This window comes from Perca fluviatilis, chromosome 1, assembly GCF_010015445.1.
Source record: "Perca fluviatilis chromosome 1, GENO_Pfluv_1.0, whole genome shotgun sequence".
Taxonomy (NCBI): Eukaryota; Metazoa; Chordata; class Actinopteri; order Perciformes; family Percidae; genus Perca; species Perca fluviatilis.
Genome location: NC_053112.1, coordinates 37,173,336 through 37,200,472, shown reverse-complemented (window position 1 = coordinate 37,200,472; position 27,137 = coordinate 37,173,336). Strand labels below are relative to the sequence as shown.

At 38.8% G+C, this 27,137-nt stretch overlaps 1 protein-coding gene across 2 annotated transcripts in view; it reads left to right on the top strand.

The window, feature by feature from the left end:
- The window catches only part of zmp:0000001082 (integrin alpha-D), a 32,548-nt gene extending 6,813 nt beyond the window's left edge, over positions 1-25,735 (top strand). Inside the window, exons 3-32 of one of the 2 annotated variants that reach the window (XM_039794694.1) lie at positions 1,291-1,382; positions 2,444-2,526; positions 2,637-2,751; positions 2,892-3,022; positions 3,122-3,264; positions 3,482-3,632; positions 3,936-4,074; positions 4,190-4,263; positions 5,410-5,527; positions 6,155-6,297; positions 8,045-8,191; positions 8,304-8,501; positions 8,968-9,098; positions 10,465-10,622; positions 10,718-10,884; positions 11,809-11,925; positions 13,165-13,235; positions 13,315-13,456; positions 15,000-15,101; positions 15,285-15,364; positions 15,496-15,576; positions 15,691-15,766; positions 21,755-21,862; positions 21,967-22,020; positions 22,115-22,240; positions 22,314-22,424; positions 22,538-22,570; positions 22,678-22,788; positions 24,787-24,958; positions 25,412-25,735. In XM_039794694.1, coding sequence (XP_039650628.1) covers positions 1,291-1,382; positions 2,444-2,526; positions 2,637-2,751; positions 2,892-3,022; positions 3,122-3,264; positions 3,482-3,632; positions 3,936-4,074; positions 4,190-4,263; positions 5,410-5,527; positions 6,155-6,297; positions 8,045-8,191; positions 8,304-8,501; positions 8,968-9,098; positions 10,465-10,622; positions 10,718-10,884; positions 11,809-11,925; positions 13,165-13,235; positions 13,315-13,456; positions 15,000-15,101; positions 15,285-15,364; positions 15,496-15,576; positions 15,691-15,766; positions 21,755-21,862; positions 21,967-22,020; positions 22,115-22,240; positions 22,314-22,424; positions 22,538-22,570; positions 22,678-22,788; positions 24,787-24,958; positions 25,412-25,500 — 3,463 coding nt within the window. In that variant the 3' untranslated portion in view covers positions 25,501-25,735. The remainder of the gene's footprint in view (positions 1-1,290; positions 1,383-2,443; positions 2,527-2,636; positions 2,752-2,891; positions 3,023-3,121; positions 3,265-3,481; positions 3,633-3,935; positions 4,075-4,189; positions 4,264-5,409; positions 5,528-6,154; positions 6,298-8,044; positions 8,192-8,303; positions 8,502-8,967; positions 9,099-10,464; positions 10,623-10,717; positions 10,885-11,808; positions 11,926-13,164; positions 13,236-13,314; positions 13,457-14,999; positions 15,102-15,284; positions 15,365-15,495; positions 15,577-15,690; positions 15,767-21,754; positions 21,863-21,966; positions 22,021-22,114; positions 22,241-22,313; positions 22,425-22,537; positions 22,571-22,677; positions 22,789-24,786; positions 24,959-25,411) is intronic. The other variant, XM_039794685.1, reaches the window with a different exon arrangement.
- Positions 25,736-27,137: the final 1,402 nt, after the last annotated feature.

Genomic DNA, 27,137 nt, shown 5'->3' with positions numbered 1-27,137 from the left:
GTATTCGGATCCAGAACAGCTGATATGAGTTGGTTCAATGAACTCAGAGTAGGTTCACTCAGGGTTACGCGCGTGCACCACCACAATAAAAAGGCAGTATGAATGGAGCCATGATACTATGATTCACCATGGTAACAACCACAAACAAACGGGTCGGCGGAAATACTCATGCGCACAAACAGCAAGTTTGAACATATATTTCGTTAAAAAAGCAAGACAGCGGTTGCTGCTGCAACAGAGAGAGAATTGGTGTGGGAAAAGATTGCTGCTTGAGTCAATACGTAAACATTGACAGTGTATTAATTTCATATTTAATCACAGTTAACTTATAATATTACTGGTGAAAACTGGAATTGTGTTACACCTATAATTTCATTTGGGTGCAATCCTGCAGGCAAAAAAGTAAACTATATTAATCCCATTCTGAGGCTGCAGCACCATGATCATTAACATAACTATAATGTATAATCATTTATTTCTTTTTAATGGCTCTCACTGGTTTGTGTCCAGGGAACACTACACAAAACGTTTCAGAGCGAGTCACACTTTTCTGACGGCTCTGCATACAGTGGCTTTACTATTACAGTATGATCCGCTACACTGTTATAAAGAAAACTGTCGTTTGCAAAAAAACATAATGCGACACAAAGAATCTGCTGGGATGTTAAAGCCTGTCCACGATAGTGGATGTTAGTGATATGAGGACGGATAAGGTATCTACATATCTGATGGACTGTGAAGAAATTTGGATCATCTCCCGACGTAAACTCTCTGTGAAGTAATACAGCTTTTTCAGCAACGGGATCGTCGACAAAAGGACATTACATATTTGAGAAAAAAACTTTTATAATCTGCCTAACAATAAGTTTTTTTATTCATGCAGATAACAAACTGCATTAAAATGCGCCTGATACAGACTGAATGAATGAATGAGGAAATGAGAGAGAATAAACCTCTGACGCTGTGTCAGAGGGAGGAGACTGAGAGAAGAAAACCTGCTCCCGACCAGTTACCCTCATCTCAGGGTTAACAAACTCAGAGTTTTCACTAAACCTGCTTTCTGGAACGGACCCCAGCACGCCCATAGGTGCTAACATGGGCACAGGTCCATTTGCTATTTAAACGACGTGGGCACTGGACAGTCTTAAAATAGCAAAGACAATTGCGTCGGGCTTTGCGTCTGGCTTTGCGGCAGGTGCAAGTTAGGGCCCAGTATGTTTTCCTTCAGTTTAAAACTGTGCTGCTCATGTCAGCCTGCCTGGCCACTAAAATGGTTGACGTCATCCACAGAATAATCGTTACTGCACCGTTGCAGCTAAATGGATCTGGGGGAATATGCAGAACGGACCAAATCCAAACCACCAAGTGCTTCAACCCTGAAGGTATATAAACGTGTTTTTTAAAGCATAATTTCCTTTCTTTCTTTCTTTTTTTTAAACTTTACCCTATTTTCCTATGTATTTGTGTGTAAGTGACTGCTAGGAACAACAATCTTTGAAATTGGTCCAGTATTAAGCGTGAAAGCTGTAACCGGCAGCCACAGGCCGGGCTGCAATGTAACCCTATGGGGCAAATGTGCATTGTTAATGTGGTCCACTAAAAGGGCTTTTTTTGCCACTGAAAGGTTCAGATTATTATTCTAAGTGTCTGACAACATTATGGAAAGGATCCCTACAGAGATAGAACTTTTTAAAACATCTTTAAGACTTTTCTGTTTAACCAAAAACAGCTCTGTGGTCGGTAGCACTAAACCCACCAGACTCCATTTAAAATAGCAATGCTTTTAGCGTGTATAAGCCAACATATTTTCACATGTAAACTATGTGTTCATTTCAACCAAAACTAGAGTTGCGATTGTTGGAAAAGTGGAAAGACGACCCAAAACAGCTTTTTATAGTTTATTTTGTTTCTGTTGACTTTGAATATAGTGTAATTTACAATGCTAAAATTGCTGTTTATTTATATGGAGTCTGGTGGCTTTAGCGAACACATTCTCGCGGATGTTTTTATGTTTAAAAAAAAGGTAGACCTTCTTAGAAATCCTTTCCATAATGTTGTCAGACACTTAGAATACTAATCCGAGTCAGTGGCAAAACAAGCACTTCTGTGAACTTAAATACAAGCTGCACAATTGCCCAATAACTAGGGCTACAATGTAGCTAGTTTTGCCGCTACCGACTACAGCTATCTTGCTTATTACTGGATCAATGTCAAAGATTGTTGTTCCCATCAGTCACTTAAGACACAAAAACATAGGAAAATAGGGTCCAGGTTGAAAAAACCCTTTAAGTCAATGTTACATGAATGAATCACACAATTAAAAACAGAAAAAGTACAGTTCCAAACCATGTAGAAATATGAAATGTTAAATGGGAACACTTTGTAATATAGTTAAAAAGCTTCATGTATTTTTTAGAGGAATAATCAAATGCCACTGTCGCAGATTTTTCTCCAACAGACACAAAAATACCAATTAAGCACTTTGGCTTGTCAATAGCTGAGGACTCCAAACGCTCCCAGTTCACTGTAAGACAGTCACAAAGCTCAATGAAATACACTTTCTCTGTGACAAGTTCTGAGCAAAACAAACCAATATGATGAATGCTTTTTTCCCCCCATCATATGTTATGATCTAGGTTTGCAGTCCAAGTCTAGTCCATGAATGTTATGGGAACTCCTATATGAACAGCGTGTGCTACAACATCACAGATCATCTTGAGCCAATTTCCTCTTTCAGTCCGGCTTTCCAAGGTAACAGACATTTAGAGAGTGTAAACTTTTCCCACTTTGTGATTATACCATATTGTCCTTTCTGAGGTAAAATATTATTCTCAAAGTTTTAGTCCTGACTAAACATTCTTTACAAAGTTTAAATCTGTGATTTCCTTCAGAATGTGAAAAAAAGACAGTGGACCTTGTCTTTCTATTTGATGGATCAGGGAGTATGACCGAAGCAGAGTTCAACAAAAACAAAGATTTCATAGTGGATATTATCAACAGCCTTAAGAACTCATCAATCAAGGTCACTGTGCTACTGCAACACAAGTGTTGGTAACATTTTTTTTGTTAAATTATATACCCATAATGTGAAATACTGATTTGAATTGTCTGTGTTTTTCAGTTTGCAGCAGTTCAGTTCTCCACAGAGTACAACAAAGTTTTTGACTTCAATGAATATCAAAAGGGGAGCTATCTCGAAAAACTTAGGAACGAACTCCATATGAGGAGTCTCACCAACACACACAGAGCCCTCAAATTTGTGTTGTAAGTTCAGTTACATTACACAAACAGTTCTCAAACTCTAACAATTGAATGATGTTAGAATTACAGCAGGGGAAAAACATGCAAGAACTTACTATAGTATAGTAGTAGTAGTACAACTAAAAGATAATGTGTATCTTATTTGTTTAAGTAATAGGCCTACATGTTCAGTTATAGATTAAGCCTTTTTTTAATACTTTTTTTAAACATTTTTTCTCAGTGAAGAAATCTTTGAGAACCAAAAAGCAGGTGCCTCTGCTGATGCAACTAAAGTTCTGGTACTAATCACAGATGGAGATCCCAGTGATTCAGACTATTTTAAGACTATCAAAAGATATGACGACAACAACATTATTCGCTTTGTCATTGGGGTAAGCTGTGTTGTGATATACCATGTTTCATTATTCTTTCTCCCTGATAAATATTTTTATTTAGCTAAAATAGTAACATGTTGTATGCCTCAGGAACCAATTGTTTTGTTCATTGCTATGCATATGATACACACTCATACATAAACAATAGTTTATGTATTTTTACCACCCTGGGAAGAATGAACAGGAACTGATTTCAGTTTTGAGTCAAAGATTATACAAACTGTAATCTTTATCTTGCTGACATCGGATTCTGAGGTACTGTACCAAGGAATATAATTTCAAGCAACATTCTGGTTTCAGGTAGGGAGACTGGCAAACCTGGATAAATTTAGGGGCATTGCTTCAGAACCGACAGCAAAATATGCCTTCAAAATTTACAACTATGACGGACTCACAGGAATACTGGAAAACTTTCAAAAAAAGATCTTTACAATGGAAGGTGATGTTGAAATGGTTTTTCACTTCTTTGCACGATAATGTTACAAAAAGCAATGTTATCTTCTTGCTGTACATCTGCCATAGCAACATTAACTGCTAATGTCTTTATATTTAAGGCTCCAAAGTGGCTCGGGCAGGAGAAATGACTAATGAAATGTCTCAGAGTGGATTCAGTGCTGTCTTCTACAAAGTGAGTACAGTCAAAAAGACAAAATCTGGACACATTCAAAATCTGTTCAACTATTCAACCATCACAGTGCTTGCTAACATTCATACATACAGGTACAGGTAAACAGTATCTCTAGACAGAAATATGTGTAACAACAGTTTCATAAAATATGAATTAAGTCATTTTAAAGGTGCAGTAAGCGATGCTGGGCAAATATTGTTAATATTTGAACTCAACTGCCAAACAAATACAACCCCCACCTTCAGAAAGCCCAGTATGAGTGGCCATCTGGAACATTATTCACAATTACCTCACACACATACATGTGAAATGCTCTCACACACTCTACTAGATGCTTTAATACACACTGGTGAAAAGGTATATTCTCACATACTATACTTAAACCTCACACACACATAACTGAAATGCTAATAGTGAATAATGTCCCAGATGGCCCCTTATACATATCAAAAACAAAAAACAAAAAATAAAAATAAATAATACAAATAAAAAATAAATAGAAAACTAAACAAAAAATACTCATAGTAACACAAGTGAGTTCTGATAATACAGGTCCCAGATTTTTCATATGAAATCACACATGTATTGGCAACAAACCTTGAGCAGCTACTCTGTCCGAAATGCAACAGTAGAACTTATTTATGGGGAAAAGGTAGCAATAAAAACTACTACTAGAGATTGAGTGTGAGTGTGTGAATACATTGCATAGCTCTTAACCATGCAATGGTTGTGCTTGCACATGAATGTTCAAATTTTATGTTATAATATTCCCATTTATTTGTCTTGAAATAAAAATGTTTGCTGTGAAATGTTTTACTTTTGAAGCAGGCAATTAAACAATGATACTATCCATAAATAGTGTGTGTAACTAAACATTTTTTACTTTAATTGACAAAATGCTTGCAAGCCTGTTTTTTTCTGGGTGGGGCCATTAAAGGGTTTACAATTGGATGTCAACAGACTAATGCATTTAATATTTACATTTTATTTTACAATGGCGACAAAATGGTTTCTGCTTATTTGATCTCTGTTTCTGATCTTGATTTTTAGATGTCTGTTCAAAGATTTTGTCTTTTGCAGTTGATCTGTCTGCTTCCAACATAACTACTGCTACTACTGACTAGACCTGAACATTTCTGTCCACAGGATACCTTGATTCTGGGTTCAGTGGGATCAAACAGCTGGCGTGGTTCTCTCCAAGAACGTCATGAACAAAAAGAAACACAAATTGAAGATCCTGACATGCCAATGGACTCCTACATGGGTAATGAAAAAAAGCTATATCTTTTTTTTTTTCAGATGATCTGCTTTTTTATTAAAAAATAATGTTTTTTGGCTTGAGATGTTTTTATTTTTATTTTAGGTGATGCTTGGCAAAAAAAAATATGCCTCAATAAATTACCTCTATCAGTTTCCAATCTCAAATATGTATAAAGATAAGATGAGATACGCCTTATTGTCTCCTATAGGAGAAATTCGTCTTGGGCAGTCGAGAGAACAAAAATAGCGACGCATCGCACATAAACACACAATGAACATACAGTAAACATACATTAAACATAAGCATACATTATCTCATCCGAATACGTTCAATAATCATTCGATAAACCTCACACAAGACCTTCCCTCACACTCACAGAAGAAAGAGAACCCATTACATGGCTTTGTATTTTAAATGTAGCAAATAGATAAGATGGGATCATAAACTGAGTGAATGTATATCTGCAACCCTTTTTACTAAGACACAAAAGCATTAGGTTTCTTAAAAAAGAAAATCATTTTAGAAACTGAAATCATGTTTCACCGCATTTTAACTCCTATACTATTGTAACCTCTTTGACGCAAGTGAACTTGTAACATATTATATCCTATGTGCCTGACACTGTTGCAGGGTATTCGATTGCTGTTGGAGAGAAGAATAATGCTCCTTTATATTTCACGGGTGCACCGAGATTTGAGCACAAAGGACAGGTCGTACTTTTCACACATGATGGCACAAACTGGACCACAACCCAAAGAATAAATGGGAAACAGGTTGGTTACTGTCTTGAGAAAGTTTTTTTTAATGAAATTAGTGAAAATTAACACTTTATTTGTTGCTTTTTAAAAACTGTTTTTGTGACTTTTTTTCCAACGCTTTTTCTTTAGTACCACCAGTAGGCTATATACACCACTAACACCAACTTGTTTAGTTTTACACTTCTTTTTGCAATTCTTGGTCAACAAACCTCATTTGTATCGAATTCTACCTCATTTAGTTTTTAAAAAAAAATTGATGAATGAATGAATTGTGACTAATAGTTAAGAGGATGTTGAGTGGATCACAGACTGGTATATGTCAAAGTTTAGTCAGGATACTGTTTTGAAACCATTAAAAAATGTTTTCAAAAGATATAAAATTGAATAAAACACCCCAAAAATTATTAAAATGATCTGATCCTTCATTGTACTTGCTACAAACGCTGTATGGAACCATCCATGTTATTTGTGGGCAACTTGGTTGAAAGAAACCGATATTTCTGAAATAAAAACTATTTTGAAAACGGGTGAAATATGACCTGAGGACAACAGGGTAAGGTAATCTAATTTATCATACATATTCCAAAACAAGAATATTTTATTTCTTTTTTTGCTTTATTGGTGCTGTATTTAGCATGTTTAAACTTCAATCTGCCATTGCCTTTTTTTTATACCACCAATATTCTATCCTTTTTAGGTCATTTCTCATGAATTTAAATCCAAGGGACAGGTTTGTTTTTAACCTTTGAGATAACGTTGCTCAGTAAAACCCAGGAACCCCTAATATTAACATGTCCTGTAAAAATACTTGAGTTGTGACGTTGCAAAGTGACTCAGAAAACTAAATTAACATGCTTCTTGGAAGAGGCTCCTTGGCCATGACTGTAGTTTTACCTCAAAGAAACCATGCAGATTTATTTGATAAAATGCATTTACAGATGTCAAATGCTGTATGTAATGTAATGTAATGTTATGTAATTTTATTTAAACAAGTACAATGCACAATTAAACATTAACCTTGTATAAGAACAAGGAGAGATGCATTGCACCAGCTTGTAGCACAACTGCTGTTTTCCGCCCATAGTTCCTTGTTGTCACCTTTATGTGCGAAGGCACAGTATTTCTGCGGGTACAGAGAGGAAACCAGAGCACTTCCTTGCACTGGCTCCTAGTTTTGCTTTTAGAAAAACTGTGAGAAAATGAGTAAATGAAACAAGTTGTTCGAAGCACAATACACATTTACCCTCACTTACATGTATACATGTAGGCTTTTCAAAAATGTTTGTCACTTTTTAACTTAACCCTTGTGATGTCTTCCCGTCCACCATGCAACTTTTTGTTTTTCTAGGTCAAAATTTTAAATGAAAACTTTTTTTTTTTCCAACGTTTTGGTTGTCTTTCTTTGACACTTTTCCAATGTTTTTGTCGATTTCTTCTGCGTTTTTGACGTTTTTCGGTTGTTTTCCCCACGTTTTGGAAGCGTTTTCTGACATTTTTGTCACTTTTTTCAACGTTTTTTTATCAAAATTTTTCAAATGCTATAAAATTGAATAACACACCCAAATCCATTGAGAGTAGTGAACTGATCATTTATTCTACCTGTGAAGAGTAATGGTTTTATGGAACCTTACACGATATTTTTTTTTTGACAATTTGGTTGAAAGAAAACTCAATTTATTTTTATATAGAAACTTTTTGAAAATGGGTCAAATTTGACTCGAGGAAAACAGGAGGGTTAAATGATATAAACTTTGCTTTTCAGATCGGTTCGTACTTTGGTGCAGAGTTGTGCTCAGTAGATGTCAACTCAGACGGTGACACTGATTTCCTGCTGGTAGGAGCTCCACTGTTTTACCAGCCTCAGGAGAAGAAAGAAGGCCAGATCTACATCTACACACTGACTGATGAGGTGGGCTTAGATAAAGACTCAGAAACAGTGTTTGAGTTTAAGTGAGGTTACTGGGAGCTAATTAATTAATTCATTTTCTTACTCTATGAACGTATGTTCTTCTTTCCCGCAGTTGAAACTGGACAGTGAACTGACTGTGACTGCACCATCCATGGGGAGATTTGGCACCACCATATCAAGTCTTGCAGATCTGAATGGGGATGGACTCCGAGACGTTGCTGTTGGAGCCCCCCTTCAGGATGATAACAGGGGGGCGGTCTACATCTACCTTGGTGACGGACACAGAGGGATACGCAGCACTTTCAGCCAGGTAAGACAGAGAAAACCTGACACATATCTTGTTCTAGTTTTGTTGTATTTTGGGGGAATGAGAGAAAGTTGGCCCATGAAGAAAACAGACACAGATTGGGTGAGTGGTCACTATGCTGGGAGCAGGCGTTTCGTCTCTACTGTCTGTCCATGGATGTAAAATGTGACGTGAAATACATTTAAAAAAAATGAATAGTTCATCAATATCATGAGGGTTCGACAAATGTGTTTGTTTGCCAATAGATCAGACTTAAACTGGCTTTCAATCATGGCTTTTTATCGTTATTTCGTAGAGGATAATATTACCATCAGGGTATTTTTCAATGATTTTGATGTTTAGTTTAACCTGGAAATCTACCAAAATAACTAAACACACTGCATTTGACAACACTTCCTCTCTAATGAGCATATTCAAATATGTGTGCAAATCATACACGGTTTCAAATGTGCAATCTCTGTTATTCCAGAGAATCATGGGACAGAAAATAAAGCCTGGGCTGAGATTCTTTGGACAGGCCATTGCTGGGGACATTGATCTTGGGCAGGACGGACTCCCAGATATTGTGGTTGGCTCACAGGGCACTGCTGTTGTCTTAAGGTATGGATACTGTGTATGTTATGTATGTTGTTAAGTATGTATGTTAAGTGCTAACTACTCGCCTCTAAAAGCCAGATTACATCTCAATACTCAGTCTTCACAACAAAAGAGTGGAACACATTGCCTGAGAATCTACAAAAATTCTATGAGACAATGTACAAACCAGACCTATCATCATGTACTGTTTATGGCACACATGATAAGCAGTGTTGTGCCTGAACGCGTTCATTGAACGATAGTTCATGAACTCGTTCATATTTTGGGTGAACGTGAACTGAACGTACTGTATTACTGCCTGATAAACGTTACTGTGAACTCGTTCATTCTGGTGTCTGTGAACGGCACGCTCTCTCAGTTTAACTTCGTCCAATAGGGTGCCAGATTTCTATAGAGCATTCTAGGAGAAGACCCGGCTAAATACACTGTAAACAGGCCTGTATGTAGCGGAAAAAACACCCAATCTGGCAACACCAGCCACCAGTGTCGCTCCGCCGCATGCATCATCAAAACAAAAAGCAGCATGGAGGCGACGTATGATCATTTAAACAAGTTTTATGATGAGGTCGGTGAGGATGGAAAAATCTGACATTTCTGTGTAAAGTTTGCCCGCAGGCTTTGAAAAAGAAAATCCGCACTTCAGTCCCATCCACAGCAAACCTGAAACGGCACATTGAACTGATTGGATATTAAGATGAAATCCGACGCATAGTTTCAGTGTTAAAACTGATAAAATAATTGCTGTCTGTGGTTCTATATGGGCTGTGGCAATCATTTTGAAAAATAATAGCTCGCGGCAACATATGGAAAAAAATAACCATGAAGTAGTTCATTTTGGGAACTGTGAACTTAGTTCAAAATGTTTAAGTATGAACTATGAACTGAACTAGTTCATTTTTAAATTTGTGAACTGAACTTTGAACTAGTTCATGTAGAAAGTGAACTTTTCCCAACACTGATGATAAGTGTCTACTCACCGACTTCTGACACTCGAGAACTTCATGAACATAAACTAGATGTTACAGAAACTAGAACACAAATGTGATAATAAACAAAGTCATAACACATTTTTGTCTCAAATGTTTCACAAACTGATTCCATAATAAAGGTTGGGGTGAAATGTAATGTTTCCTGAATAGCTGCCATTCAAAAGGACCAGTAACAGCCCATTAAGCAGTGTTTTCAACCAATCAGGTGTAAGGACTGTTATTATTGTCCGAGTGAATGTCAATCATCTCCTGTATAAGCTACTAAAATAAAAAATCTCAGACTGGGGTTCATGCATTAGTATACAATCGTCCTATAGAAAGGTTCTGTGCAAAGTCTAATCATCAATTATTTTTTTTCCATTTTGATGAATGTCTTTCAGGTCCAGGCCCGTTTTTAATGTCACGTCACGTCTCTCTTTTCAACCTAAGGAGTTAAGCACTGAATCAATTGACTGCCTTGATAACACTGATGCACATTTACCAATGGTTACCTTACAAGCCTGCTTTGAAATGGTAGAAACAACAAAGTGCAATGCAGGTACGGACCTAGCCCAACAATGTGAATTATTAACAGCTGTGGATACTACACACCGTATCAATGAGTTATTTGAATCCTGCTGTATGGCTTTGCAGCGGCAATGGACCTAGGACTGAACATCTCGTACACACTCAATGTGGATCCCAAGAGACAAATGTATCGAGGGTTCTTCAGTCAAACCGACAAGAAAGCAAGGAATATCACCTCAACCTACGAGCTGACGGATGCAGAAACCTGCTTCAACTTCTCCATCTACATGCCAGTATGGATATTCATTCATTAATTGTCACATCTTCTTTAACTATGAGAGGCTATCGTACCATCTTTACATCTATAAATATCATCCATGTCTTTATACCCCTATTATCGCACACAACCCACTTTAAATCCAAGAAAGTTTTACACAGCATGCCAAGTATATTGATTCACTTTTGTTGGTTAAAATAATGTAACAGTTATGGGCCATTACCCAAAATGTGGCATGTGTTCTAAGCATTCTGTATGTTATAGATCAGAGATCTTCAACAGGGGGTCCGGGACCTTTAGGGGGTCCTCAGTTACTGCAGGGGGGCCCCAAGTCATTGCTTAATCTTTATTTGTTTCAAAAGTTAATATGTATGGAAATATACAAACATGAGTCCAAAATATTATTAGCAATCCACAGATACAGTTAGGCTTTAAGGATTCACTGTGCTACATGTCTGTTTACATTAAAACATGATGTATAAATATATATATGTCAATAATAATTATTTTAATAGCTTAGTATTGAATGCACCATAAAAAAGGTAAGTCCAAAGGCTTTAGGCAACCCTACACGTTATTGTAGGCCCAGTTTAATATTCAACTCAATTTAATACAATATGTAGTCGGGGGTCCCTGCTCCGTCTCTCTTTCTTAATGTAAAAAAAGTTGAAGACCCCTGCTATAGATTCTTCCTAACTGTGTTCAATTGTGTCTTCAAAGACAAGAACATTTTCTGATGATTTCCATTCAAACTTACATGCTTGTTATAATATAAAAAAGAAAAATGCTTAAATCTTTCACCTGCCCATGTAGCAACACCTTTATCTGTCACATTATCAGAAATGTATCTTGTAAAACTAATCCTGACTCATTATTTAACTTCATTACCAAAATTCCTCGCTTCAACAACATGCAGATGACTCTTCTTTTTTTCTTGCAGAAATGTGTGAGAGACACATTATTGCCCATCATCATCAATCTAAACTTTTCTCAAGTTGACAGTGAGCTCGCAGGTGCTGTCCTGAACATGGACAGCAAAATGCAGGCTGTTGTTCAGGTATGTACAGTGACAGTCACATGAGTCACACTGCTTTTCTGTTTACATGTGTCCAATTAAATGTATAAGACATCAGTGTACACATAAAGAAAAAGATACACACTACTACAGATGGCACATACACTAGGATGTGAAATAGTTTTCTGTTTTAAATATGTGATGTTCCCTTTTGTTAATTTGTCTTGTGTCCCACATTTCCAAGTGGGGATTTACCTTTGATAGCAAAGACTGTCTTGAGGACAAATTTGTGTCTATATCCTTGACGTTCCACTTCCGGGATTGCTCCGGTGCTGCAGGAGGTTTCCTTCCGCTTTCTTTTTTGTTGGAATTTTAAACTCTGGTGGATTTATGAAGACTATGGTTAACTGCTCCTCAGATCTCTGCAGGGAAAATCCAGACAGCTAGCTAGACTATCTGTCCAATCTGACTTTTCTCTAGCAGGAATATTTTGCAGCTGCTCCGTGCGGCGCTTAGCACCGCCCATGATGATTGTGATTGGTTAAAAGCAATGCAAATAAACCATAGCAAGTTTTTCTCCCATCCCAGAGTGCTGTGTGGACTAGCCAGACCGTCCTCCGCAGCGCTGTGGAGGAAGGTCTGGCAATGCAAGACTATTTTCCCATAGACTTCTATGGAAACAGACTGCTTTTTGCAACTACGGGAGTCGCCCACTGCTGGAAATTATATAGAATACAGGTTTAAGGTGCTTCCACATTGGCTTCACTTTTCAGACCTGAAAGCTTTGTCCATTATTTTTACAGTCTATGATTTGTGTGGTCACCAGTGGAGGAATGTAACCAAGTGACTATTTACTCAAGTAGTGTACTTAAGTACAAATTTGAGGGACGTCTACTTTCTACTTCTACTCCACCGCATTTCAGAGAAAAATATTGTATTTTCACAACATGACAGCTTTAGTTTGCACTCAAAACACACATAGTTTATATAATACAATGTTTTATTATAAATTAAACTACCCAACAATATATAGGCCTGAATAATTAGCCGATTAAACACTTAGTTGATTGACAGAACTGATTGGATTGTTTGTTAGTACTTTTACTTAACAGTAAGTAAAGGATTGGAATACTCACCACTGGTGGCCACAGGTCACAAAACCTATATTGGTTATATGTTTGCTTATTGTGTTTCAAAGGAATCCTGTGTTAACACCATTTTCTTCTGGCCTGCTCTGGATTTCCAAGCGTGACATGAACAAAAGTGTATTTTTATTAACAGGTTCCCTTTGAAAAGCACTGTAGAAAAAATGACATCTGTATTGCTGAACTTGAGGTGGATTTCAATTTCAAGTAAGTATACATGACAAGCAAAGCAACTGTAATATTAACATTATATGACCAAATGTAACAAGTACTCTCTTTCTCTTAGGACCAAAACATTATTGGTGGCAGAAAATACATACTTCAGCGTCTCTGTAAAACTGTCCAATCATGGAGATGACTCATACTACACCAGCCTAACAATGCACTATCCTCAAGGCCTCTCCTTCTCCAGGATGACTCTTAAAGAGGTGACTTAAAAGTCTAACTTCTAAATCCTGTCCAACTCAGTGGCCACTTTACACTGCACACCTGCTTTTTTAAGGGGAAGTTTAAAAGTTTACCAGGCATCATTATCCCTGCTTAAAGGGTAACTACTGTCTTTTTTTTTCAACCCTATTTTCCTATGTTTCTGTGTCTAAGTGACTGACGGGAACAACAATCTTTGACATTGTTCCAGTATTAAGCAAGATCACTAACAAACAAGCTACAATGTATTATAATAATAATAATCTGAGCATTTCAGTGGCAAAATAAAGCCCTTTTAGTGGACCAAACTGACGATGAACATTTGCCCCATACGGTTACATTGCAGCCCGGTCTGTGGCTGCCGGTTACAGCGTTCACGCTCAATACTGGACCAATTTCAAAGATTGTTGTTCCTATCATTCACTTACACACAAATACATAGGAAAATAGGGTCCAGGTAAAAAAAAAAAAGAAAAAAAGAAGAAAATTACCCTTTTAGGCTAGCAACTCAAGGCTACTTAGGAGCAACTAGCATAATACACCAGAATCGCCGATTTAACTGTCAGCAGTGCAGTTGCATTGTGGGTGCCGTAGGCGCCAGGTTTTAACAAGGTAAAAGAATGAGTGAAATAAAAAGGACAATATCTCTGGTGCTGCTGTGTCCATTTTGATCAGTGGAGCGCTCTTATACTTCCTGTTTTTCTCCTGTCATAATGACAATGGCCACTAAAGGGTGGAACAGCCTTACAATAAAACGTAAATATGTACGGATTACTTGTGACATTGTTTTTTGGGAGAGGACAGTCTCCAACAGACATTATTTTGGGCCGGGGTCCTTTTTGTCAAAACAGGACAGTTGCATGAAAACGCCCATCTTAATTTTATTAAATCTGGGTTTGCCACTGATGTTTTTTGGTTTGCCTCTAATATGGCATGGTGACTGGAAGAGAAGACAAACATAACCCCAGTTTCTTCAATTTAAGATACACATGATTACCTTATCTGTGATTTGTCCAGTTATCCTTCCAATCATTCCATCAGAGAATAGTTGAAGAAAATGCCTAATCATTCAGTCTTTGTTGAACTGCTTTTCAGAATAAATCACTTATTTACATACTGTAGTTACTCAAATCTGACAGCAATTCCTAAAACACACTATCACATATCTGCACCCCTTTTATTTAAGCTGCATATAAAGAGATTATTCATATATGTCACAAATAAAATCTGTCAGAAAAAAAACATTCATAAAATGAACCTCCACTGATGTCAAGTGCATAACGACTGCAAAGCTTTATTTCACGCGTTCTGTGCCCCATGCAGGATGTGTAGGTTGTCGTGTTTCTAATCACACATCTTACTTTGAGAAGTAATGCTGTTTGAAATCTCTCTCTCTAGACTTGCCTGAAAGGTTTAAACTTTAACTTATTAACAGTATATCAAAGTTCAGTCAGGTTCACACAAATGTCAGAGCATTTGATACAAACTAAAATCTTTCATTCTAGAGGGTCTCAGTTCTCCCATTTTTCCTTCTTCTTATAACAGTCGACAAGATCAACGCTCCACAGCTGTCAAGATCTACCTGGAGAAGGCACAAAAAAAACTGTGTGTAATGTCAGCCCTCCTGTGTTTCGCAGCAAATCATCTGTGAGTCATTCTGCACCCTGACACAAAAAAACAGACAGAAGTGAAGTTTCATAAATGAAGAACTGTGACCAGTTGCCTGAACTTTTGACATTTAGAAACTTGGAAACTCCTCTCATGTAGATATTACCTCTTCCTCTTTGACTTACATCTTACGCCGTTGTCTTTTTTTTTCTCCCTATGAAGGCAACATTTATAACTTCTTTCCACATCATGGAGGACAGTGATTGGAATGACACATTGTTGATGACCATTACTGGAAACAGGTAGAGGCCTTGTTATACAATCTGACACACAGAACAAAGCCAAACATGTTCTCTATATTATCAAGATATAATTTACTATCATTACATATTTTATGTTTAATATTCACAATTTATGCTTTTTACATCCTCAGTGATAATACAAACTCCAGCAGGACCAATTCCCAGACCAAAAACATCACAGTGAAATTTGAAATTAAAATGGCAGTCACTGTGTAAGTGCCACTTATCACAAATAGTATTTTTGAAACTGTAGTTCTTTTATCCAGTCAGTAGTTATATTATCCCACAGCTCGCTACATATTGTGATCATCCTGTATTGGTTTCAGGAAAGAAGATCCTATCACTTATCTGAACTTCACAACAGAGGATACTGGACCGAAAAAAATGGTTACTATATATAAGGTGAGGCCGGTAATAACTATACAACAAGCAACCATCCAGTCCAAAAGCAAATTTCAACTTATCAATAAAGGTTTGGTAGGTAACCTTTTATAAGGGACTGTTCATTATTTATATAAAAGGTCCACCGGAGGAGTTTTGGGACCTTTAGTAAAAATAGACATGACCCTCCCTTCACAAGTAAAAACTTTCTATGACCCTCCAAAATGACTGCGAAAAGAGGCATGACCCTCCCCATCAATTTATGGAGGTCTTCCATACTCGTTAGTACTTGGTAAAGATGTGCAGATGCTACTTATTTTTTACAGCCATGACATGCATGATTTAACCTCCGCATTCTCATCTTACACATCCCACTCCTCTGTTGTGGTGTGGGGGCCATTTCAGTAGATTTACTCACTAACGTTGTTGTGGAAACACAATAAGCATGGAAACTAAATGCACACTTCCTGCATTACTGCATTACTTCAAATACTAAGTAACTCATCTAGTAAACTAGTATTCACATGAAATAAAACCATAAAACATTGAGACCATTCACCAAAGCACTCTGGGTAACAAATTCAACACACAAACTGGTTGCTATGGACTCGTCACTAGGCTTCCTCAGTCATTGTATATTTTACATAGACTGTAACAGTCTACGATATTTTAACACATAGGTAAGCTGAACATTATATTCCAAAACATATATGTTTATTTTTAAAGCAGATTTTAAATTACATTGTAACAATTTAACAATTCTCCCTTATGAAATCCACTCGGCTGTCTTGGAACACAATAGACAGACGGTGGCGGAATTACCCGACACTTAAATTCAACTCAAATGTAACAGTGAACACTCAGTGTTGGACCTCCAGTCTGTTGAGATGCCTCTCAAAACGCAGAAACCAAGCGCAGTCACACCATAAAGCGTTAAGACACGTTAAGAAAAAAGATCCGTATTTTGCCGTAATCCAATGACATGAAAAAAAAGTAATCCACAGCGATCAGTAGATCCACTAATAGTCCCGGTGTATCCAGCAAGGCCTATACGAGCGTCACATTCACCAGCCAGCTCCAAACAGGTGAACGAGGCCTCTCCACTTCGCCGTTTAAACAAAGTGGAATAAACGTATAAAAGTCCAAATCTACACAAAACCCGCAATCAATTAGTAAGCTGACATCAAATGTATATGCATGGCATTTAGGAAACTTTTATTGCAACGTTGGCACGGCAAGATTTGCAGACATAGTGCAAAAGTAATTTTCGTTTTTTACGTCCTGCTGCTCCCATCGTCAGCCAGGTAGGCTAATATTTTTTTTATAATAAAGCAGTATATGAAATCAGATGTATTACCTACCACCATTTAGTTGTTTTGTGTTTTTCTGCCCCCCAGCAAACTCATGGGTCACACCCCTCTGGTAGCGGGGGCCGAGACTAAGAGCTACATGGAAAAATATGCACCAAACAAGCCATTTTGAAAAGTTGCTGTTTCATGAATACAAAAGTTGCCTGACCCCCTTGACTGTAAAATGTTGGGTGACCCTCCCCTCTACAAAGAATAAAAAGACATGACCCTCCCGTTTTCCTCTGGTGGTCCATTCCATAAATACCGAACGGCCCCTAAAAAGTAGATTTTTTTCATATTTGCTGAAACTGTCCCTATATCCTGTCACTACTACATGAGACAGCTAATTTGTGAAAATAAAAAAAAAAGTTCCACTGCCTCCCCCTCGTGCTCCAATGACATTTGTAAGTTTCCACAGCCCCCTAAGGAAAACAACCAGTCAGAGCCGAGGAATCTCTAATGAAATGTCAATGACTCAAAGTGTAAGACTAGGAAGGGCTGATTAAATATGATTGAGAAATCAGCCAAAACGCAGCACCACCCACCAGCCGATTGCTCTGACCTAACTTTCAGATTTTACAGCTAAACAGTAGACTAAAATATGTTTCTGAAAACATTTGACAGCAATAGGCAATGCATTTTGGTCTCAGTTCATACAGTATGCAGTCAAAAGGCTCGTTGGAGATGAACTGCGCCTCGTCTGTTGAGTGGACGAGAGCAGCCGGGGGTACTACAAAGAGCCGCGCTCAAGTCGGACAGTTTCCAGCCATTTCCAGCAGCCTTCAGGCTGAACAGGAAGTGACAGAAACACTCACATCCTGTTAGGTATTATTCATTCAAATGTTGTCAGACCCATATATCAGCTTGTTAAAAGTCTCAAGCTGTTTTTATGACAGAGTAGCTGTCAAAATGCTCTGCAGGCAATCTGTTGCTGATTTTAATAAACAACAGACTGTAGATGATCAGTAATCTGAACAGATTTAGTCTCTCTGACTTCTGACTTCCTGCCTCTCAAGACTGCAACCGCCGTGATCTCGTGAGGTCTTCGTTGCCCACGTGTGCATGACGTCAGAGCAAGTCGGAATCAAGTCAGACACAAATCTAACCAGCATGCAACGGGCGGCGATCGCCGGTGATTGATTCTGCGCAGACCTGGCTCATATCCAACGAGCCTAATAATACTGTTAGAGTCTCCTCGGCTCTGATTGGTTGTTTTCTTTATGCCTCCTTATTAGCTGCACCAGGAGAAGGCAGAGGATTGGCATTGTTTCACATATTATCTGATTCATGAAGTACTGTCAGGATATAGTGACAGTTTCTGCAAATATGACAAAATGTTTTTTTTTTATAAAAGTTAACAATTTTAGACATACATTAATTTACCTGATTATTTGGCTTCTGGGGGGAAGCTGAACACAGTGGTGTAGTCTATATTTTTGTAGTGAGTATGCTGTGATTTTCCCCTCCCAGCCTCATATTCGCCTGTCTCAGAGCGACACTCCATACGCTAAGCACTGTGATGTTTCCATATACAAACTCATATATATATATATATATATATATATATATATATATAAACTCACCTAAAGGATTATTAGGAACACCTGTAAGATTTCTCGTTAATGCAATTATCTAATCAACCAATCACACGGAAGCTGCTTCAATGCATTTAGGGGTGTCGTCTGGGTCTAGAAAACCTCCTGAACTCCAAACTGAATGTCAGAATGGGAACGAAAGGTGATCTAAGCAACTTTGAGCGTGGCATGGTTGTTGGTGCCAGACGGGCTGGTCTGAGTATTTCACAATCTGCTCAGTTACTGGGATTTTCATGCACAACCATTTCTAGGGATTACAAAGAATGGTCTGAAAAAGAAAAAACATCCAGTATGCGGCAGTCTTCTGGGCGAAAATGCCTTGTTGATGCTAGAGGTCAGAGGAGAATGGGCCGAGTGATTCCAGCTGATAGAAAATCAACTTTGACTTAAATAACCACTCGTTACAACCGAGGTATACAGCAAGGCATTTGTGAAGCCACAACACGCACAGCCTTGATGCGGATGGGCTACACCAGCAGAAGACCCCACCGGGTAACACTCATCGCCACTAAAAATAGAAAAAAGGGACTACAATTTGCACAAGCTCACCAAAATTGACTGTAATTTTAAAATTGTAAAAAATGTTGTCTGGTCTGATGAGTCTCGATTTCTGTTGAGACATTCAGATGGTAGAGTCAGAATTTGGCGTAAACAGAATGAGAACATGGATCCATCATGCCTTGTTACCACTGGGCAGGCTGGTGGTGGTGATGTAATGGTGTGGGGAATGTTTTCTTGGCACACTTTAGGCCCCTTAGTACCAATTGGGCATTGTTTAAATGCCACAGCCTACCTGAGCATTGTTTCTGACCATGTCCATCCCTTTATGACCACCATGTACCCATCCTCTGATGGCTACTTCCAGCAGGATAATGCACCATGTCACGAAGCTCAAGTCATTTCAAATTGGTTTCTTGAACATGACAATGAGTTCACTGTACTAAAGTTCATATAAGCTACTCTCACTTACCAGGTAACCGTAACGCTGCGGTAACATTTTCGGGCTGGTTTTCTGTAACGGTAACATCGGTTCATCATGATCTGTAGCAGATCCAAATAGTGTTATTTGGGTCTTTTTCGTTACATATCTTGTTACTTTAAAACTTTGATGGAGAAAGGAAAGACCGCGCAAAGAATGACCAAACAACTTGTTGTTGCTTAGTAACTTTAAAAGTGACGTCGCGTCAGATCCAGGGCACGGCCACGGAAGCCCAAAGATCCAAATGTCAGTGCTTCACAACATAGACGGGGTGAATTTATGAATGAAAGTGAGAACGTTCTGTCACAGCGATGTTGTTACGTATCATCGCGCTTTTGTAAGTGGGTATACGGAAATCCTTGACTTTTCTTAGTGGGTATACGGCGTATACCTGCGTATCACGTTAGACTAGACCACTGGCTGAACAAGCACCAACACCACACTGATACATTACCCCCTTATAAAGAGGTTATGGCGAACTTGTTACCGTAGTGACTATTTGCCCATTTACACATCCAGCAGACACAGAGCATCTTTAGGATTCATTTGGAATCGTGTTTCCGTTCACCTGCAAATTGTAGTCCAATATTCATTTTCCTTTTAGCTTGGTTTTGGTCTTCCCCAATTCTGGGATGAATTAGTTTCTAAATGCTCTGCCATGTTTACCAACTATTCGCTAACCTTGGCTCTCTGCTGTTTGGTCGGTGGGCAGAAGAGGTGTATAGTCCAGGTGCCAGAAAGTAAAAATCCTGCCATGTTTTTGGATCTGCCTCTACATCTAGAACAGGTGTTTTCACTAACGAGCTCATCTACCTGGTAGAGGAGGTGGTTTAGTGATGGTTGGGACAGCTGCTGGACAGGATTTCTACTTTCTGGCACCTGGACTATACACCTCTGGTGGGCAGGTAGTGTACAGTACGTGGGTTTGTACACACTGCAGAAGAGCCATAACGTTCTACTTCAGCTGTAAAAGTGCTTGTAGGCATATTGTGCTACCTTACAGAGCCAGGCTAGCTGTTTAGTGTTTATGCTAAAGCTAAGCTAACCCGCTGCCGGCTTCGTATTAACCTTACAGAGTTGTATTAAAAGGTCCCATGGCATGAAAATGACACGTTTTTAACATTAATATGCGTTCCCCCTGCCTGCCTATGGTCCCCCGGTGGCTAGAAATGGTGATAGGTGTAAACCGAGCCCTGGGTATCCTGCTCTGCCTTTGAGAAAATGAAAGTTCAGATGGGCCGATCTGGAATCTTCTCCTTATGAGGTCATAAGGAGCAAGGTTACCTCCCCTTTCTCTGCTTTGCCCGCCCAGAGAATTTGGCCCACCAATGAGAGAGAGACATCATGGCTTTCAAATGAGCAAAGTGGCAGTTGGTCAAGGCCACAACCCCACCCTCCACCTTGCCCCCCCCCCCCTCTCTCCTCCTCAATAGCTACAGACACAGAAATGGCACATACTAAGGAAAGCTCATTGTGGGACTGGCTCTAGTGGCTATAATTCTGCACCAAGGCTGAATTTCAGGAAAGAGACTTCAGATACAGTATTAGGGGACCACTACGGTCTATATAAAAGAGACTTCAGATACAGTATTAGGGGACCACTACGGTCTATATAAAAGAGACTTCAGATACAGTATTAGGGGACCACTAAGGTCTATATAAAAGAGACTTCAGATACAGTATTAGGGGACCACTAAGGTCTATATAAAAGAGACTTCAGATACAGTATTAGGGGACCAAAAAAAAAAAAAAAAAAAAAAGAAAAAGGGGGGGAAGAAGGAAAAAAAAAAAAAGAGAAAAAAAAAAAAAAAGGAAAAAAAAAAAGAAAAAAAAAGAAAGAAGAAAAAAAAGAAGAAAGGAAAAAAGGAAAAAAAAGGAGAAAAAGAGAAAGGGGGGGGGGGGGTGTTAAAAGGTTGAAAAAGTATTAGGGGAACACTAAGGTCTATATAAAAGCATCCAAAGAGCACCATGTCATGGGACCTTTAATCTTCTCATCTAACTCTCAGCAGAAAAGTGAATATGTGTATTTCCCAAAATGTTGAACTATTCTTTTAAAAATAGACCAACTGTCTCTCTATATTCGCAGCTAGATAATATTGGTTTCAAGGCCTTTCCTGTCGATGTGTCCCTGTTCTTCCCAACTAAACTGGAACATAACTTTGAAATGACGAACTATCAAGTCTATGTCCAGCAGGTAACTTGGCAACTGCCAGAACACTACACATACTTATTAATACTGCTGCTGTGTATTGAATTACAAAGCCTTAATGCTTACCAATTACTCTTTTCTTTTTAAAGAACAAAAGTCAATGCACAGGTGTTACCGACATGGTACCGAATTCTGAAGTACCGGTAAGTAAAAATTTTTTAGTATCAAAATTATTCAAACTGAACATGTTGTGAAATTACAGATCCCTTAATTAAATGAACTGTTGTTGTTTTACAGTACTGCTCGCCAGAAAAAAATTGCAAAGTCATAGTGTGTGACAGTTTCATCCTGGAGAGAGAATCATCCACTGAGATTACACTGTCAGGAGACTTACACTTTAAGGATCTAAAACAGCATGCAGCGGTATGTAAGAACAGCACATAAATCATGTTGAAAGTGGGGAATATATCATTAATGACATGCTTTTACTTTGCAGAATATTGCCTTTCTTAAACGATATACTGGAGACAGCGCAGAGGTTAAATTTAAAAGCTTTATACGTGTTAACTATGACAAGCAACGATATATGCTGAATTCTTACAAAGAGGTATGTTGACGTTTGACCACACCAATGCCATTTCAAAAGACATGGCTTTTATTTTTTTAGGATGCCTAATTTATCGTGTTTATTAACCACAAGATAATTATGGTTTCACACAGGAGAGGTCTGACAACATTCTAACAGGGACAATGGTACGATCAGCCTACACATGAACAGCATAAACTATTTTATCTACAAGATCTTTTAATTTGAGATCCTCGTTCAAATAAGCCACTTTGAAAACCTTCTCTGCCAACAGACTGAAGTTCGTGTTGAGTTCATAATCCTCCCGAATGAACTGCTGATCATTGCAACTGGAGCTGGAATGGGACTCTTGCTTCTGCTCATAATCACAGTCATCATGTTTAAGGTGAGAGTCGATTTTCCAAATTGAAGTTGTTCATTCCGAACCACAATTCTAACACAAAATAAAAGTTTAGGGCGTGGCAGTAGGTCAGTCAAGTTTTTTTCTAAATTAAAAAAAGTCTTAACATGAATCCAACATATTATTAGCAAATAAAAATCCCCACTGCTTACTGGCCTATAGGAAAGGTAGTCACTAAGGCCATCCACAGATACAGGATTCACTGTGCCACATGTACTGTATGTTTAACAATAAAAGATGATAACATAATAAAATCATGCCTACAATGATTAGGCTATTTTAATAGCTTAGTATTCCATGCAAACAATGTACGTAGAAAGCCTTTAGGCCACCCTACATGTTATTGCAGGCCCAGTTTATTTTATACAATATAATGTATGTAGTCAGGGGTCTACTAAATCCCATAAATGAAACGTCGTCGAAAAGACTAGTACGGACCATGGTACGGAGTGTGGGTTATGATAAGTGTACATCAGAAGAAAAGAGGGTTATGATGAGTGTACATCAGAAGAAAAGAGGGTTATGATGAGTGTACATGATGACGAATTGGAAAAGCAACTGTGGCTGTAGTTATGTGCTCTGAATTGGTTCAGTTGAAAATGAACACAGCGGACACAAGGGGATGGGATGAACGAACAGGGGAGAGATGGGGTAGCTGGAGAGGTGCCAGTTCTGCCAAGGTGCCCTTGAGCAAGGTACCAAACCCCTCACTGCTTTGAGTGGCGACTATGTGCCAGCCCCCTTGCTGGGACATCTCTCCACGAATGCATGTCTATAGGGATTAATAAAGTACTATTTATTTTTAAAGACAAACTTATATCTTAATGTTAAGAGTTGTTGCTTGAATGTTAGTAACTGAAGAGACAGGCGCTAAAACGGAGCGTTTCAGACAGAGGGAGAATACAGGTATAGTTCGCAGCACAGCGGAGTAACGTTAGCTAACGTTAGATGCTGGCTATATTGACAGTCATAGAAGCCCGTGCCTGTTTGCTGCTTCCATGGCTGTTACAGCTGTAGCGCGCTGGGTTTACCTTTTTCCAGGTATATCTGGCAACCCGGCCTGGCTGTCAAACTGGGCAGTTGATACCAACACACAGGCCGAAACACAAACAGACATTACGTCACGGAACAGAAATTTCAAAAGGAGAAAATCCTGGCATTATCATTGTTGTCAGAAAAGATAGTATTTCAACTTAGCATGTTTCCTTAATATCTGATGACGCATTGGGGTCATTTTTGGATTTATTACAGTAAATATATGACATATTAGACCTTCAAACCAATCACAATGGTCTTGGGCGGACGCAGCGACGGTGGCTCTGCTAAATAGTCTCAGGAAGGAACTTGTTGCGGTGGAGCATTTGCACCCCGCAAAAGAAAACACCACATACAATATTAAATGAAGTTAACCATTGACACAATACAGTAACGTGAACAATTTAAATGAGCTGATACATGGTTATAAGTCATTTGCTCTTACCAGTGTATCTCAATACAGCAATCCCCGCCGATCTGTCCCGAAACGTTCCAGTTAGAGAGGAAATGCCCTAAACATATTCTTTGTAAATCTTTACAATCATTCACCAAAAGAACCAAGCAGACCTGCCTTGTTGCACCGTCCACATTGACATGTTCAGCGTGTAGCTTGCTAGCTCGAAGGTTGCTATTGTTTCCCGTAGCGAAGGGAGTTTGAGAACGACAACAAACAGAGAACGGAAGGTGAACGCCGGATGTCAGGCTTTATTCTGGAAATATACTTTAGTTAGACTAATACAGGTATATTCAGACAGGCAGTATGATAAAAAAAATAATGCTTTTTAAACATTAAAGCATGTAAACATGTTCTAGTAGGAACGCAAAATACAAGTATGAACCTGAAAAAATATGCAAGATAGTTCTTATTCAAATTTTCCTTCAAAACTTGTCAGCTGTAAAATAGGTCTCTGTGTAGTTTGGTCAAATTTTTTTTGTCTCTCTCATAAGTTGGGCTGTTTTAAGAGGAAAACGCGTAACGTAGAACAGGAGGAAGAAACTGCTCTTCAGGATGGCATCCCTGCTAATTCCACCACTGGCACCACCAACGGGATCGTCAGCGAATCAGAGACTGACTGCATATCTGACCAACCTTCAGAGGACAAAAAGCTCCTTGATGATGGTGAGGCCAACAGCAGCACCCTGTAACCCACCCCAAATCTGATGGTTGTGTTTAAAACTTTTAAGCAGGGATGATGTGATTGTGAGATCAATATTGGTCATCATGATAGGACATTTTGTACATTCATCCAAGCTAATTTGAACTGAAGCCAAAATCTTCCTTCAGATGTAACACAAAGTATGAGTTTCCTATTTTCACTTATTAATCAGACACAAATAGCTCAGGTTATGCCACTTAATTTTAAATGAAGAAAGCTGCGACCTACTGGGCGTTGCACCCACTAGGTGTTGTTCTTTTCTAAACTGGCTGCAGAGGGAGAAACAGCGAACATTTATCTCTGCATGAAAAGGAATTAATATCCTAAACAGTGATTCATTTTCTTTCTTTCTTTCTTTCTTTCTTTCTTTCTTTCTTTTGATGGTGGTGTCTGAAAACCTTTATCTGTTGACACAGCTGTACGGCAGGACTGTGTGACGGTCTGCGAGAGCGAGAGCGAGAGCGAGAGCGAGAGCGAGAGCGCGGGTTCGACGGAGGAGCGGTGAGTTTCCACTCTGCCAGCCGTAGGAGGAGAGAGCGTGGTGGACAGCGGGCTGGACCCTGAACTTTAGGCTTGCGCCTGAGTTTGGATTTCCATTTCTACTATCTCACCAGTAAGGTCTTTCCCTCCTGTGGACTTGGAGGATCATGTCGGATACATTTTTTTTTCTTTTCTGACTGAGCTCAAACAGGTACTGGGTTGTGCATAACTAAATTAAAGGGACTATTGCTGCAGCAAAACTTAAAATGTAGTTTCTGGCCAGAACATATTATTGTCATATGTATTTTGGGGTGTGAAATGACTTTTATATTTTATATTACTATTTTCTTGAAAAGAGTCAGTGTGTTTTCATTCTCTGTGTGAAGTCAATAATCTACAGCCAAAGACAAATTAGTTATTAATAGGGCTGTCAGCATTAACGCGTTAATCGCGTTGCAATTAAGGGGCGAGCATAATGCGTTCATTTTTTCTAATCGCATGCCGCCATTTATTAATATATTTTCACTTCACTCGGCTTCGCGTCGTGGCTAACAGGCTACTATAGACCTTTTTCATGGCAGACATGTTGACATGTCATAGTAGGAAACGCACAGGTGTATTCAAAACCATTACTGATGGCTGCATTCCACTTAGGAGAGGCCCTGGTATTGTGCATGCTGACTCACTGAGATATCTTACTGGGACACTTGATGGAATTGAGCCATCATTAAGGTTATCAATTTCAGCTGTGCTCTTCCTACTAGGACAAGTCAAAATGTCTGCTATGAAAAAGGTCCATTTTGACCCTTTGCAGCACCTTTACTTATCATCAAGCTGCCATACTTCCTAACACATCCTCCTCCTGCAGGCTGCAGCCATGATGGAGAAATGCAGCAGCAACACAAGTCTGAATGGAGCTTTTTATTTTCCAAAACTCCCGGACGGCTCGTAGACAAGTCGAAAGCCATACGCACATTGTGTAAAGCCAAATTAAAATGTCACCGAAGCACGTCAAGCTTGAGCTACCAGCTACGAGCTAAGCATATTTTGGAGAGTGCTACTCGCCGACTTGTTGTTGAAACCAAAGGGCAAACGCTGACGTCTGAGTCATCAAAATTATTTAGAAGTTACTGCGCACTATATTGACTCTGGTAAGTAGGGTTGGGTACCGAAACGTGCCGACCTAAACGGTGGTAACGAGACCAAATAAGAACGAAAATTTCGGTGCCTCATTTCGGTGCCTGACTTTACACTACACCTGACAGCAGGTAACGTTAGCCTACCTTTAGCTAGTAGCTGGATTAAACAGGGTTAAAATGCTGACAGCTAACGTTAAATAGTGTAAAGTGTGACTGTATTTCACTGTAGAGGATTCCAACAACGGGACTTAACAGTCTGCTCTGCAGCGCAGCAGCTGCCGGAATTAAAACAACACAGACGGTGCGTTCACTTCAAACAGGTAGCCTCGTGGTGCATTCACAGTAATTGTAAAATACTGTTTTCCCATCTGGTGGTTGTTTTTGTCGTTCAACAGCAATTTACTGGTGAAATAAGTTATTTTCAGAGGTGGGTAGAGTAGCCAAAAATTGTACTCCAGTAAAAGTACTGTTACTTCAGAATAATATGACTCAAGTAAAAGTAAAAAGTAGTCATCCAAATAAT